Here is a 15,046-nt window from a genome sequence, read left to right on the forward strand (position 1 = left end):
GATGCACTGACAGCTGCCATGTCAGTGCATCCCTAGTGCTGTGCTTCTTTGCCTCTAAATATTGTGTAATAAATTCCTAAATATCGAATTTACCAGGAAGAGGTTTGAATTGACAAAAATATTTTTTCTTTGATGACCAGGTTAAGTGTTTGTTTTGAACGTACTATAGCCAAGGCTATTGTTAGACCAGCATGCATTATTTGTGGGCAAAGCTTCTGACTGCCTTCACTGTGAATTGTTTGCTCATGTTGTAAATTTGTTGGTGAAAGTAGAAGTGAATGATCTGCAGAGGGTCTAAGGAGGAAGTTGGAATGTTAGGATTATTGGTTGGGTAGAGTTGAGCAGCAGGCAGGATGCTAGAAGTGAGAAACAAAAGCTGGTGAGATATGGTCCCAGAGCATATTGTAGAAGTAGACACTTGTGTGGAAATTAAATGAAGTGCTAAACAATTACTCATTTTAGGTTAGAAAGTTCAGATGCAAGGCAGGAGCATTTGAGGGCATGCAAGGAGTGAGATTTCATATGGTGAAATGTCTATGCACAAGTTAATAGCAGATTCAAGAAAAAGCAGCAACACCTACTGTTGAGAGTAGCTTCAAGTTTAGAAAAAAGTGTGATTCGCAGAAGTGAAGCACTTTACCACAACTGTGTTTGTTGGTCATGGGAAAGTAAGGTTAGTCTTAAAATGACTAGTCACTTATGTTTTCTTTATTGACTTGCAGGAGAAGGCAAATGAATTTACAGAAGGGGAAGCAGCTGCTTCGTGAGGGAAAGCTTTCTGAAGCCAGAGAGTGCTTTACACGCTGCGTCAATGTAACACCTGCGATGGCCCTTGAAGTGATAAAAGCAAGTACCTTTCATAGCTTTGAATGTATTCAATCGAGACTGGCCGGGTCCAGAGCCTTGAAATCAAAGTGTTTGAGTTGGTGAACATCATTTCATGAGACTAATTCAAGTTCTGAGAACAGTTTTATTCTGCCCAAGATAGTCTAGTTTTAGATATTCGGACAGCTGGAATAGAAAATAATCAAAGTCCTTTTAGGTTTCCTCAAATGAAAAAACACAATAAACAGTTGCTAGAGAAAAATACCATTTTCAAATTGTCTCACGGTACACAGTGATGCATGTCAGCCTGCACTGTTCTTGGAGAAACGTTTACAAACTGTCTTTTTAGGTCTTGCTTTCAGAAAGCTTGTTGCTGTTTTTTGGAAAAGACCTATTTTGTACAATACCAAGAGTTGGCTTTAAGTCAGCCCTTATCGCTTACCACTGCCACTCTCATTTGCTTGCTTCTTATTGGATGGCTTTCCTTCTTGTGTTTGTCCCTTGGATGACTTTTATCCTTCCAAGATTCAACATGGAAGCGCATGTGTTATCTTGCTGTCCGCGTCTTTCCTGCCCCGCACTCTCATCGCTGCCCACTCTCCAAACCCATCCAGATCAGATGTTAAGTTTTTTTTTTCCGTGTTTGACGTTTTTAAGATCTATAAAATAATAATACACCGCCTAGGCCCTTTGTTCTTCCGCGCTCCCCCACTGCTGCCGTCTCTGTTCACTTGCTTTCCCTGCCTGTTTCTATTTTCGAGGGGTTGGGGTGGGGCATAGGATGGTGGGGGGGGGGGGAGTAATGCGGGCCATTCCTTTCTGATTAAGGTGCTTTTATTTACTTGGTGTAGGTTGAGGCAATTAGAATTCAGTTATTTCTAAATGGCTCAATGTTTGTTTCCCCAAGTATCACTGAAGGCCATAGACTATTTTTCGAAAGTAAAATCAATATAATGCTCCAGAGGTGAAAAAATAATTAGACAAAAATAGTTTTATTGTGAATAGATATACACACACTATCACAGTATAGTTGACTATATTGTCTATCAAACCATGCAGTTGAAATCAAATTTTCTTTGCCTTTATTTGATAAATGGGGCAGGGGTATGATTTCCTTTTGGATCCAGAAACCAGCCGCTGTTTCAGAAATGAGTTACCTGCTTGAAACACTGGGCCCTCAAGCCTCAATGAGTCTTAACTCTTCGACTGATGATGACCTGAAATATTAAGCTTAGAAGCCAGGTGAAAAAGTACTTTTATAATAAGGTAACCTTTTATTTTTTAAGTGAATCCAGACTGAGAACAGGATGAACGCTCTAAGAGAAGATATGATGCAACTACCTTGTGCCAGAGTTTCTTTTGCTAGCTGTGGAAAACGTAATGTAGTGGCACAGTCGTGATATTTGACAATGCTGATTTTGGATTTAATATACAGCCCTGACTTATCTTTGTGATGTTCGATGACAACTTGGGACCCATAGTCTGGAAAGACCTAATTCAGACGGATGCTGTTAGGTTCCTTTATTTTATGCATTTTGTTAATTTGATTTTTTTTTCTATTTGTGTGTATGTTTAAAACTGGTCACTTTTCCAATATAACTAGCTCTATTAAACCACTGTGGCCTACTGGGTAATCATAAAAAGACTTTGAGGATTAAAAATAAATAAAAATTAAATCAATAGGGCTGGTAGACAACTTCCGAGGATAAGCAATGTTTTTCAGTGACTCCTTAAGAATTGAAAGACGTCTCACAACACGTCAGGGGAGTGTTCTCTGAGAAGCAAAGGACTTGAACTATTGGAATATCTTCATATCAGCTGTATATCATTTGTTTAAAAAGGGTGCAAAGGGGGGTGGCTAAGATGGCAGACAGATAGGAGGCATGTTTCCTTTTCTCTGCCACGGCCTCCGTAGAGCCATCTGCATCTCCACTCGGAGAGCGGCAGAAACAGTCTTTGGAGGTTGGGGCAACGAGGGCGCAAGCCGTGGAAACCCTCTGGTTGAAGCTGTGATCAGGGGGCAATCTGGGATAAGCTGGTGAGCCCCCTTTCAGAGAGTGAGGCCTAAATGTTGAATCACTGCAGTAGGAGTTAGCTGATGCAAGAGCTGGTGAAACATCAGACCTTCTGCTTCACTAGCTTGAGATGCATCCAGACTGAGTGGGAAAGAGACCCCAAGCATAAACAACCAGAGGACTACAATACACACCACAGGATGACAACAGCACCATCCAAGACCTGCTCTGGCCAGGCTATATTCCTTGGGAACGCATGCGCCATATGGTAGGGTGCACTCTGAGCTGTCCCAGTGCAGAGGCCTTCCCACGATGAGTTAAGTGGGAAAGAAGATCTCCTAAAATTCAGGGTTGACTGAGGAGGCAGAACTCCCATGGATCAGTGTGCAAAGTACTTGTGGGGTGATGGGTAGCCGGCTCACTGTGTTTCCAAGCAGCTAACATATCTCAAAGAGGACGCAAGACCTCGTCCGCCAGGGAGACTGGGAGGAACCGTAAGAATTAAGGTGCCATAACCCCCCTGTGAACAAAAAGTAATAAGACCGGGGCCAAAGACATGGGGAACTCCTCTGCTGAGTGGGCTATCCGAGGAACAGGGCCTTTCTCACCCCATTAACGGCAGAGCTTGTTGGCATGCCGTAGCCCACCAAGGAAGGCAGCAAGGTTGCACATAAGAGGTGATTAATGGTCCCTGGGTTCTGAGAGTGTGTTGAGTGAGAGTCGAGTAAGCCCTAGAAAAAGACCCCTCACCAACAGTCACAGGATAGACTCATGTGAAATTCCAAATCCATTTAATGGAAAGGGGCACCACAATAATCTCTACTCTAGAAGATTGGTATAATGGCGGCTGCCAGTGGGAAGAATGATTAGTCCGTCACGGAACTGCTTCTTAAGCACAACCCGTATAAATCAGAAAGGTAGCTGAAAAATTCACTTTTACACTCTCACGGAGTAGAAGCCCCAGTGCTGTAAGCAGCGGCAGATGACAGACTTCTTTGGTAGCAAGGCATAGCCAATAGATGAGGTAACCCCTACCAACTAATTTTCCACTAGTAGGGCCAGGAATACAAAAGAAAATCCTTGACCGAAACAAAAAATATCCTCATATTGGACAAACATTGTCTTCGGAAAATGCCACAAAAGAGAAATTGCCTTGAGTAATGCACCAGATGATACAGAGAGGCGGATAACTATTTTGAAGCTACTGAGAGATTACAAATCGACAAGATCTGACATCACAAGGGAGCTCAAGATATTTCTCGACCACCTCAGAGTAGTTGATCTTCGGCAAAACCCTGACTAGGCAAAGCCGCCAGGTGGTGTCCTTTTGTGACTGTTGGCCATAGTCGGGACAATGCTCAATGCCTTTGTTCACTTGAAATGGAGGGCTGCGAGAGGGGAGGAAGGGTGCGAGCTAAATACTGGATGGAGCTGTTGCCCTCTGTGGTGTCTAGGAAGGGTATTGTAAGTTCTCAGTGACAGTGTTAGGGGGCTAGTTGCAGTGTTTATTACCTACTTGGGGCAATAGAGTTTTCGGAGGAAGTGGTATGGCCAGTGACATCTCTAAAATTGATGCGAGGTGGAGGGAGGACCAGTTCCACGCTCCAATATTGAGGGTCGTAGCCTGTTTAGAAGTTTAAGAAGGTACATTCATGAATAAAAATCTGTCCTGCATTTTCTTTAATGCTGGAGAGCTAACCGCACCCAATTTAAAACTAATGTTCCCTCAAGGTCTTAAAAGGCTGAGGTGAGATATGCTTCATACAGGAAACTCATCTTTTTGAATAAATGTTTGAAGAAACATGGAGGCAAGGGCACTGAGCCTACCCAACAGCACTTTACATTCACTAAGACCAAACCCATAGGCTTAGGGTTATTAATAGTGACATATTTGTGATTCTCTATTCATAATACGTACACAGATGGGGCGTGACAATGGTAGTTATTGAACGGACAGCTTAAAGGCAGGTCAGTCTCCCAGGCAACGGTTCCACGATCCAGGCCCAGGAGCAGTTCCTTCCACTCGGTCCAGGACTACAACTTGGCCTTGGGCAACCTGAGGGATAGAAGATGAGTGACACAGTGGTTTTCTCGAAGAAGTTTGTCCTTTGGTAGGCAGAGTTAGGATTGGGGGAAGCCTGGAATTGGAAGCACTTTAGGAAAGATTTTTCTCACTTCTCTGCATCAGGTAAGTCATATGCTTGACTAGACTAGACTTGATATCCATTGGCAGGGAATTGGCTTTGAGCCTGAATGAAGTAGAACATGGAATGCTCCATTTGAGGGAGGGCAAGATTTGTTCAAAATGTTCTTGTTTTGAAAAAAAGTGTTTTGGCAAACATTTGTTATTTATGCTGACTTTATAGAGAAAGTATGGTTGTGCATGTGTGTAGATGAATCCTACTTACAAATTACTATGTAATCAATTCTTGTTCTTTGTAGGCTGCTCGGACACATGGAGTTGATTGTATTGTTGCTCCTTACGAAGCAGATGCTCAGCTGGCGTATCTTAACAAGACTGGCATAGCACAAGCAATAATTACAGAGGACTCTGATCTCCTAGCATTTGGATGTAAGAAGGTATGTGGGTATCTTGAAAAATAAATAAAAAAAAGACATGACATGGGCATTTTCATTGTTCTCTGCACCTTATTGATTCATCCACTAGAATGTCCTTACCTGTCAGGAAGTGGCCTCATGAGTGGTAGGCCCGCAGTGCAGCTAATTTCTAATCCTGTTAACTGACCTGATGTTCCAGCATGCTGCTCTGGTCTACTAAGCATATTAATTATTGGCATACGTTTATTTATAGATACAATTCTCAACTAAAATGAAGGATGCCAATTTCAGATTTTGTCTTAATGGTTAGGCAAAATAAGTGCACTCATGTTTTGTAGTGAATGCTGCAGAAAGAATTAAAGACTTAAATATGCGTGCCAATATTTAAATTGTGAACTGTTCTTGATGGTTTATGATGATAACTAGTGGAGTGAGACAGGAAATGTATTTTGCTTTGCCTACCATAATTTTTTTAATGGTTTAGACTCAAGATTTCTGAAGCAAAAATTGCCAAGTAGAGCATCAATCAATTAAAACAAGTCAGACTGACCGTTCTATTGAGTTGTTGTCTACTTTCAGTTGGATGAAGTGTTAAGATAGTGATGTTAGACATTTCCCGGCCCTAAGGGTGCAGTGAGAAGTTGAAAGGTCGTGGCAAGGGTAGAATGCTTGGTGGATTTACACCTCTACGTGATCTGAAAGGATACTAGGGAGCTTGTGTTGATGATCTGTTTTTTTTCAGTATGTTATTGACTGTGAACTTGTGTCATATGACATGCATACCTGTATTTGTGGTAGGAGGAAAAGGACTTTAACAAGTGGCTCTGTGGCAGATGTTAGAGGAGGTGTGCAGCTGTTCTTGTGCAGATGGAGTATACCGCAAAATGGTGGGTATTTCCTTACTCAGAAACTGATCCAAAGTATCATTCTGTAGGGCAGCATGTGCAAAACCATAGAGAACATAATGCATATGAGCATAGAAGTGACATGGTCCTCATACCCTCCCCCATGCATAAGGGAAAGAACTCCGTGCAAGAATAAAGGAAAACCAGGAGTCTGCCTGAGGTTTTTTAATCTTTAATCCCCCTGGTCTTCATTTATCAAAAGAGATCCCAACACTATGGTTGAACCCACCCCGACTTATAGGCGTCGGGGTGACCCGATGATGAAGCATGACACCAGTAGGGTGTGTGAGGGTAATTAAACAAGAAGTGTTTTCCTTCCTCCCATTCAGGTTGAGTTAGGTGCAACCTTACACCAGAGAGTTCCCCTTTTTTTTACGTTTAGCGAATCTGTTCTACTGACCACTTGCTGGCCCATTGGGGTATTTTTTGTGGTTAAAATTCTGACTTGGGGGTAGGGGGGCATACTTCAACTGAGAAACCTCTCAACCCCTCAGGTACGGGGATATTTCCCCAAAACCTTATTGTATATACAGCTCTTGAGCACCTACCTGGCCAGGAACAACAGACTAAAGATATTTCCACTGCGCAATGCTCCTGAATATCAAAACTACACGTCCCAGGGATAGCCCCGAAAGCGGGCAAGGCCTATTGCCGATACAGGAAGAACAAACTTGATGAATCCTTAGAATTGGCTTAATTCACTGGAGACTAAAAGAAATACAGATTTTTTAATGCATTTATTGGTTTTTATACATAAACCATGTCAACAACAACATAACAGCAAGAAAGCACATCATACAGAGGTACAACGAAGATATAGCAAGGTGCAAGCGCACCACCATGAGCACAACATGGTCAAAAGCATGGTCAAAAGCATGACCACATCCGCATATACATTACATACATGTAGATGGAGGAAACGGTGCCATATCGTACCCCGAAACCGGTCATATGATGCTTGTTTCCGGTCCAGGGAGGATCCGGCTTGGCAGTTCGGGCTGGACTGTTACCATGATGAACAGGGCCAAAACTGATTTGCATATGGCTGGGTCCAAACTGGGGTGGCGCAGGGAGCAAAAGAATGATGGATTTAAACCTGATCTCTTGACTGGGGGTGAATGTCTGAGTCATTCAGCATTACGTATATCAATTGATGCTGAAGCATATTGTAGGCAAACAAAACGAGATGCAGGGGTCTGTGGGATGGTTGAAATGGAGGTGGTGATCTATCTGAAGTGTTAGTGTATGGTGAGGAGTTAGTCCCGTAGGGGCTGCCAAAAATCTTTAAGCCGGAATGTGAGTGTCTCTAGCTGCGCATAATCCCTGCTGGCAGGGTTGCAATATGCCATACTTTTGAACCAGGTTGCAACAGTAGGAACCCGGCCGCTAACCCAATGCGCCTCGATCTTGCACTTTGCAAGCAGAAGAGCCATTGACACGAGTCAGTGAGCAGATTTAGGGATATCGCTAGTGTAGTATAGAAGTGCTAAGAGGGTGTCTGGTGTAATCGCTGCTTTGGTCATGGCTGAGATGTGGGAAGAGATAGATGTCCAGTAAAAACAAATCTGTGGGTAGGTCTTTGTTTTTTTTATTTTTTTTTTTTAAACCTTTATTGAACAGTATGTGCAGACAAATACGGGCCTACAACCCTCAGGCCGGCCTCGACAATAGAGGGCACATCAGCAAGCAATTATGCAACTCAGCAGCATATCAGCACAAGCACGAGTAGACCAGGTTACGTTATACACAATTGTGCCGCCGAGCGCAGGGATGATGAGGTTTAATTTTTATAAAGTTTTGAAATAAGTCCTTAGCAACAGGTCTGGAAGGATACGAATCAGAGCAATGCAGTTAGGACTATAGTGGGCAACGATCATCAGAAGAGTCAGCAAGCATTATCCGTAAGGTAATCAATCGCACTCAATGAGATCAGGATAGGAAAGAAGCATATCACATGACGATCCCCAAGCACTACCCACAAGTTCCCAATCCTCCCATCGACCCACGAAATAAGAAAGGAAAAAACAAACGAAAAAAGTAATGAGTAGAAAGGGAGAAGAGAAAAAGAGAGAAAAAAGAAAGAAAAGGAGGCCCATAGAAAAAAAAAAACAACAAAGAAATATACCCCCCACCCTACACGCATGCAGAGGCTACGGCCTACCCCCCCCTAGCAGTGTGTCTGTCGCCCCAAAAGAGTACCCGAAATTTAGAAGAAGAGAAAGAGAAGAAGAAGAAAAGGAATATCACGGTTAAGCGGAGGAGGGCCAAGGATCTATTCAATGCGTAGCAAAATCGCTACCCGCGGTCACCCATCCCCAGGCCCCGACCTAACACCCATGCCACATGTACCTCCAACAGTCACAGGTCCCAGTCCCAGCCATATACATATCCATGTGCGACGAGAAAAACCCCCCTCCTCAGCCTTGGCCCCTTCGAACCTGCAGTCCAACAGAATCCAATTGCAATACAGTCAACCTGGACAGGATGGGCCACCATGGAGTCCGTTGCAGAAGTCGAGGTGCAAAAGACCAGTCAAACTGGAGTGAAGCTCGGTAGGAAGGGGCCACAGAATGCGCCTCTGCTTTGCCGTGGCTAGGACAACAGGGAGCGGGACGATGCATAAGTTCCAGAGAAGCGGCCGGCCGATGTACAGGAAGCAGGTCCAGGAGGACGCTCAGAAACGTGGCGCCGAAGGACAAAAGCGATGGGCAAAACGGCGTCTGAGACACAGGCGCCGGCCATACCAAGGGAGCAGTATTGTCAGACTCCACCAGGGCAGAGCCGAAGAGTACCGCTGCGGGCACCGGGACACGGCCCCCCGTCACTGCCACATACCTCAACTCGGGGGATCCACCAACAGTCGACTGAAGATGTGGCTTAACACGCCGCACTGGAGAGTCATCATGGCCAGCTGAAAAAGTCCAATCTAACCGGTCTTCCAAATCAGTGGCAGAGTCGTGGAAGGCTAACCGCAGGTCCTCCAGTGCTGCCAGGATATCGCAAAGCCCCAGCGGTGGATCAAGGATGGAGGGTGCTGTTGCGTCCGCCATCTTAGGCAAGCAACCATCGAGCGCCCCGGGAAGCAAATCCCCCTCACCAGCCATCGGTATCCGGAAAGTGATGAGCTCTCTGCGGGGCCCTGGTGGCGCAGGAATCGTGGAGGCAGCCGGTCGTGGAGAGGCTTCAAGGACAGGGGAATCTGTGGTGCAGGGAAACCCACCGGCGAGACCAGGGCCTCCGATGCGGAAGATGGCGTCCGCTGCTATGGGCTGCAACAAAGAAGCGATCCCGGCCCTCTCCCAGCTAGGCCGGGATACAGTATACGGGAGCCGGATACAATGTTGCGAGCGGGACGCGCCGGGCAGCCGAGCGTGGAAAAGGCCACTGTGAGAGTCCCAGCGCGGCGCGCCAGGTCCGGTACACCGGCTCCTCCCTCTCCACAGCGGCCACTGCTATCGTTGTCGCCGCCGGCCGTCCCCACTAAGCAATGGCCCGGCTGCGACCGCTTGGAAGGCCGGAATGGAAACCGGGGCTCAACTCCGCCGGGGCAGCTCCGTTCTCGACCGGAGTCACAGGAGCGTGGTCAGGGACACGGCGCAGGTAAACGTAGGGCTCGGAGGCGCAGGATTCTTGCCAGGATATCGATGAAGGGCGCAAGGGTCGGCGGAGCCGAAGAGCTAGGCGGCCATCTCGGCTGCAGGCTAGGCTCCTCCTCTCGGGTAGGTCTTTGTTAAGTGTGCATCTGCGTTTGCGCCTGAACAATTGAGACATTGGTCAGATCGTGTAGGGTCAAATTTTGTGATGTCGGAGGGTAGATGTATGCTCGGTGTAGAAATTTAAAATGTAGCAATTTATGTCAGTGATTGACTGAAATACGTTGGGTTTGTGAACAATAGTAAGACCACATTTTGTCTGTGAGTAGTGAGCCCAGGTCCACACTCCAAGCCTCCAGGATATGAGCAGTTGTCAGGCTTCATGGCAGTGCTGAGTCAGTATAACCTGGAGACCCACTTGTCTCTATCAGTGTCTGAGATGACAAGCATCAGGGGGGGGGGGGGAACTCTGTGCATGTGGCGCTCCTGAAGGTGATGGACTTGGGGATCTAGTACGATAATGGAGCAGAGATAGAGCACAGCCCTGCCTAGTCCCCCTTGTGATAGGCAGCACATCCTTTAGGGAGCCTTTGACTCGCAAGCGTGCCACCAGACTAGAATATAAGAACATGTTCAGGGAGATGAACACTGGGGTTGAGTCCCAGTTAGATTAAAGCTGTTTTCAAGAAGGCCCACTCAAAGGAGTGAAACACCTTTTGGGCGTCTAGTAGGGCAACTACGGCAGGTGTTGTGGGGGAGATTTTGTTGAGCACCGCAACAATGGTGCGTAAATTAAGGGAGATGGAACTGTGGGGAATGAAGCCAGAATGAACAGGAGCTCTAGTTTGCTCCATCAGCAGGTACAGCCTGGTAATGAGGACCTTGGTCAATATCTTATTGTCCAGATTAAGGAGGGAAAGGGGGCGGTAGGAGGTGCTTAAGTGAGGGTCCTTGTCGGGCTTCAGGAGGAGTGTGAGTTCTACTTCACGCAGTATGGCTGGCAAAACTCCAGCCTCCAGAGATTCAGTATACATAACTGAGAGAATCGGAATAAGTTGTTGCTTGAAAGCTTTACAGAAAGTTCCTTTCAGGCCATCAAGGCCAGTGGCCTTGGACCCATTTTGGGCGTTGATCGCTTTCCGTGCCCTCTTCACAGGAGAATTGTTGTTGGCCGTCTGTTAGTCACACCATTGAGATTTCCGCCAGGTATGATGGGATCTCTAGCGCGTCGTCAGGCATGCAGAATATAGGAAGATTTTCATAATAGTGTCAGAACTCAGCCAAAGTATCTTCACCGCCGGACATAAAGGGTCCAGAGACCGTGTGCAATTCAGTGACATAGCTACCTAGATGATTGGGTGGAGTACTCTTGCAAGGGTGCGGCCAGGGCACTCCCCCTCACCATAGCATTGCCCTAGCGTGTTTCACAAAATATGTGAGCTCCCTATAAGCCAGGTCCCAAAATTCATTAAGTAATACTGCGCGCCGATGTTGTTGGGGATCACCACTTTTTTGAGGCGGCTTGGACTATTTCACATACTTCTGTCTCACTATGCTGTAACTGGGAGCGGATAGTACACAGGATACCCACGTGCGCGGATATATGCGTTAAAGGCCTCCCAGAGAACCACCTGAGTCAAGACTGTGCCAGAGTTCAGTGCGAACTATTTGACAATGGAATTGTGAAATTTGCTATGGAAGACTGGTCTGAGCAGAGCATTGCCATGAAACAGTCAGGTGCGCTCCGACCCATATCCGTAGGGGATCTGTAGAGTCCGGAGAACAGGCCTATGAACTGACAGCGTTCGCTGTAAGGGTTTGACCTCTGTGCTTCATAGTGACGCATTAACGGAGAGGAACCAATAATCTAGCCACGTCCAGATATCATGAGGAGCTGAGAAGAAGGTGTAACCCGGTGTGGATGGGTGTCGAGCACGCCAGGTATCCTGTAAGGCTTAAGTGTCTACAATATGTTAAAGTACTTCCCGCGATCGGGGCTTACCACTCGGCTCGGTGCTGGTGGAGTCAATGTTAGAGTGTTGCATCATGTTGAAATCCCCTCCTAGAATGAAAGGGTGGGCGTCTTCATGTTCCATATGAGCATAGAGCTCCTGAAAGAATTCTGGATCATCGGTGTTTTGAGCGTATAAGTGAACAATAGAACATGTTTGTCAGCAAGAGTTGCATGTAAAATCAAATAGCAGCCTTATGGGTCCGAGTGGCTTTTATGGAGGAAGAATGGGACGTTTTTATGGATGAGGGTGCAGACTTCACGGGAATAGGAGCTGTAACAGGAGAAGTAGCAGTGTGCACCCCAAACAGTTTCATATGATTGAGTATCATTAGGTGGGAGATGTTTTTTCCTGAAGAAAGGCTATTTCAGCCCCATGACGGGAAAGATATGAAAGCACGTATTTGCCCTTGCGGGGATTATTGATGCTACATATGTTCCTTGTGAGGAAGGTAATGTCTATCACTTTCCCAGGCCCTGCATAAGATGGCATAGAGGAGACATTTGTATGGAGAACATTGCCAAGTTGGGAGTTAGTACATGGTGTACCTGCATTCATACAACAGATGTAAGGTTAAAGTGGTAAGAAGGCAATTATGAACAAAACAGTGTCTGAGTCACTCCGCAGGAAAGACGTAGAAGAAGAAAGTAGGTGGAGGGAGAGCCAAGTATTGCAGGCCAGTTTGTCCCTAAGGGGGCTGATGGGTATTAGTCGGTGATCCAGTTCGGTCCTGTAGTGTAGTTCCTATATCCCTGATAGGCTCTGCGCATTGGAATAATATACACTATAGATTTGACATAGGACTGAGGTCAGTATGTCTCTATCGAGTAAATTAAACTTAATTACTTGTGTGTGCCAGCTAACTCAGAGGTCACTAGAAACTTCTCGAATATACAAGAAGGGATTCGTTTCTGACAACCGCATAAACATGACAACTTTGTTTCCCTTAGAGTCGGAACAATCTCAGAACCGTGGAAACAATAGATAACCGTTTCACTCAGTCAATCGAGCATGCTTCGTTTCTACAGAGTTGCACAGAAATAGAGAGACTGGCATTTCAATAAAAAGGGATTATTGAACAGTCTTATTTCTCATGCAAGAGATATGGACTGATACAATCGTAATACAGGCTGCGAAGTACATTATGTACAGAGTTAGCAGTAAGATAAAATAATAGTGCCATAGCATGGTTTGTAGCTATGACATATATTCATAAAATACATACATAAATAACACAGGCTAAAATGTGAATTTAGATGCTTCTAAATAGTTCTACCCCAATGTACCTAACCTAAGTGTAGTACGAGGTAAGAAGTAGGTGCTGTTTTCTAAAGTATAGCTAACTATAGCTATAGTTTTAGTTTTGCCAAGAGTTACCAAAAGTTTCCCCAAGTTCTAGCCTACTCCATACCTTAGAATGTGCGAGGTTGAAATCTCTTTTCCGGGACTCGATATCTAACACCCCGCAAGGGGAGTCAGAAACACTGGAGCTGGATTCTCTGCGAAGTCTGTGAGTCAGGCTGGAACTCGATTTCCTTCCGAACTTGCCGTGGTGAACCGCAAGTAGGCAGTCAAGCTGGATCGTGCCGGAACCGTGGTTTACCAGGGCAAGTGCATGTATATTTATACCTTGAAAGTGTTTAGGAATGCCTGTATTGACGTAAAAGTCGGGCATCGGAACGTCATGAATGAACCCTTAAGGAATAGGTGTTCATGCATATTAAATGAGTTCTTGGAGAAATCAATATCCAAGCAAAGGAAATTCCTAAAGGCTTGAGAGTCCGGTTTTCCAAGAACTCGTTGTGACGTGGATGGACGGATGTAGGAGACCATGCCTGTATTTGGTTAGCATGGACCATGCCTAAATAAGGGCTGGATTTTCTATGCCTAAATAAGGGCAATATGAATTGTATCTATATAAGGGCATAAATCAGGAAACCTATATACGGAATCTAAATCTACACACAACAGTCCGGCGTGATCCACCTAGGAGAGGAGAACTTGGAGGCAAATTGTTTGGAAAAGTAGATCGCCCCTGCTGGGGTTTCGATGATGCAAGGCCTCCCATTAACCTTGACCCGTAGCCAGGCAGGGTAGAGTATAGCATAGTTAAGGCCCAGCTTGGGAAGTGAGTTCTCGGCATCTCTGAATTTTCTACTGGCCTCTTGAACTGTGGCAGTGAAGTCTGGATACAGCGAGATAGATGTGCCCTAGTAATGTAGGGGGCCTTGTTCATGGGCTAGGCTTAGGGCGGTGTCCCTGTCCCTATAGTTAAGGAGGCCTGCTATGAACAGACTTGGCAGGGCCCCTACTGGGGGTTGAGGACCAAGGGAACAATGAGCGCACTACACTGCAGATGTAGAAGAAAAATAGTTGCGGTTAAAGAGATCCGTGAAAGCTGCTCGACTAACACATTGGGACGCCCCATATTCGGGGGGTTCTGTGATGCCAGAGATGCGGATATTGTTCTTGCAGGTCCTCGCCTCAAAGTCTTTTTTTTTTTTTTTTTTTTTTTACAAGAAACCTTTATTACACATTAAAAAGATACAAACAAGGGCCTACAACCACAAGGGCCGGCCGCTAGAAAGCTCGGGAGCCAGCAAGGCAACGCCATACATTCAAATGAGCCAGAAGCAAAAGCTCCCGAAAGTTCGTAAGCACATATAACAGGCCGCGGCCATAGTCCAAGGGCGATCAAAAAGGACGGTTTCATATTTTCTAAAAAAAAAAAAAACAACAATAACACACAAACAAGGCAATGTGAGTCCGAAATAGCAGCGTGCGCTCCCCAGGACGGGGGAAGACCCACATTATCTGGAATAAATCTTGACAGGAGGTGGTAGTGGGGGGCGGCGGAGAAGAGGACAAGGCATACACAATTACGTAGAATGTGCGGCTAGGGGGACAAAGCGACGTCGACCTCTCGCGGCGGAGGCGGAGCGCAGATATTCCCAGGATAGGAATTCCATGGACCCCACACCTTAGTCCACCTCCCAGGCTTGCCTCTCGCCACATACACCGTCTTCTCCCTGAACATACACCAATCCATATTCTCCTTCCATACCGAAATCGTAGGCGGCCTCGGGGAACCCCACAACTGTGCGATATTGCGCTTAGCCACCATGTACCCCAAAGTC

At 45.9% G+C, this 15,046-nt stretch overlaps 1 protein-coding gene across 2 annotated transcripts in view; it reads left to right on the top strand.

Annotated features, from left to right (window-relative positions):
- Positions 1-15,046, top strand: part of EXO1 (exonuclease 1) — a 365,086-nt gene that overhangs the window by 34,895 nt on the left and 315,145 nt on the right. For both annotated transcript variants that reach the window (XM_085612501.1, XM_085612502.1), the window contains exons 4-5: positions 723-846; positions 5,283-5,420. In XM_085612501.1, coding sequence (XP_085468627.1) covers positions 723-846; positions 5,283-5,420 — 262 coding nt within the window. The remainder of the gene's footprint in view (positions 1-722; positions 847-5,282; positions 5,421-15,046) is intronic.

Source organism: Triturus cristatus, chromosome 6 (genome assembly GCF_964204655.1).
Source record: "Triturus cristatus chromosome 6, aTriCri1.1, whole genome shotgun sequence".
NCBI classification, from domain to species: Eukaryota; Metazoa; Chordata; class Amphibia; order Caudata; family Salamandridae; genus Triturus; species Triturus cristatus.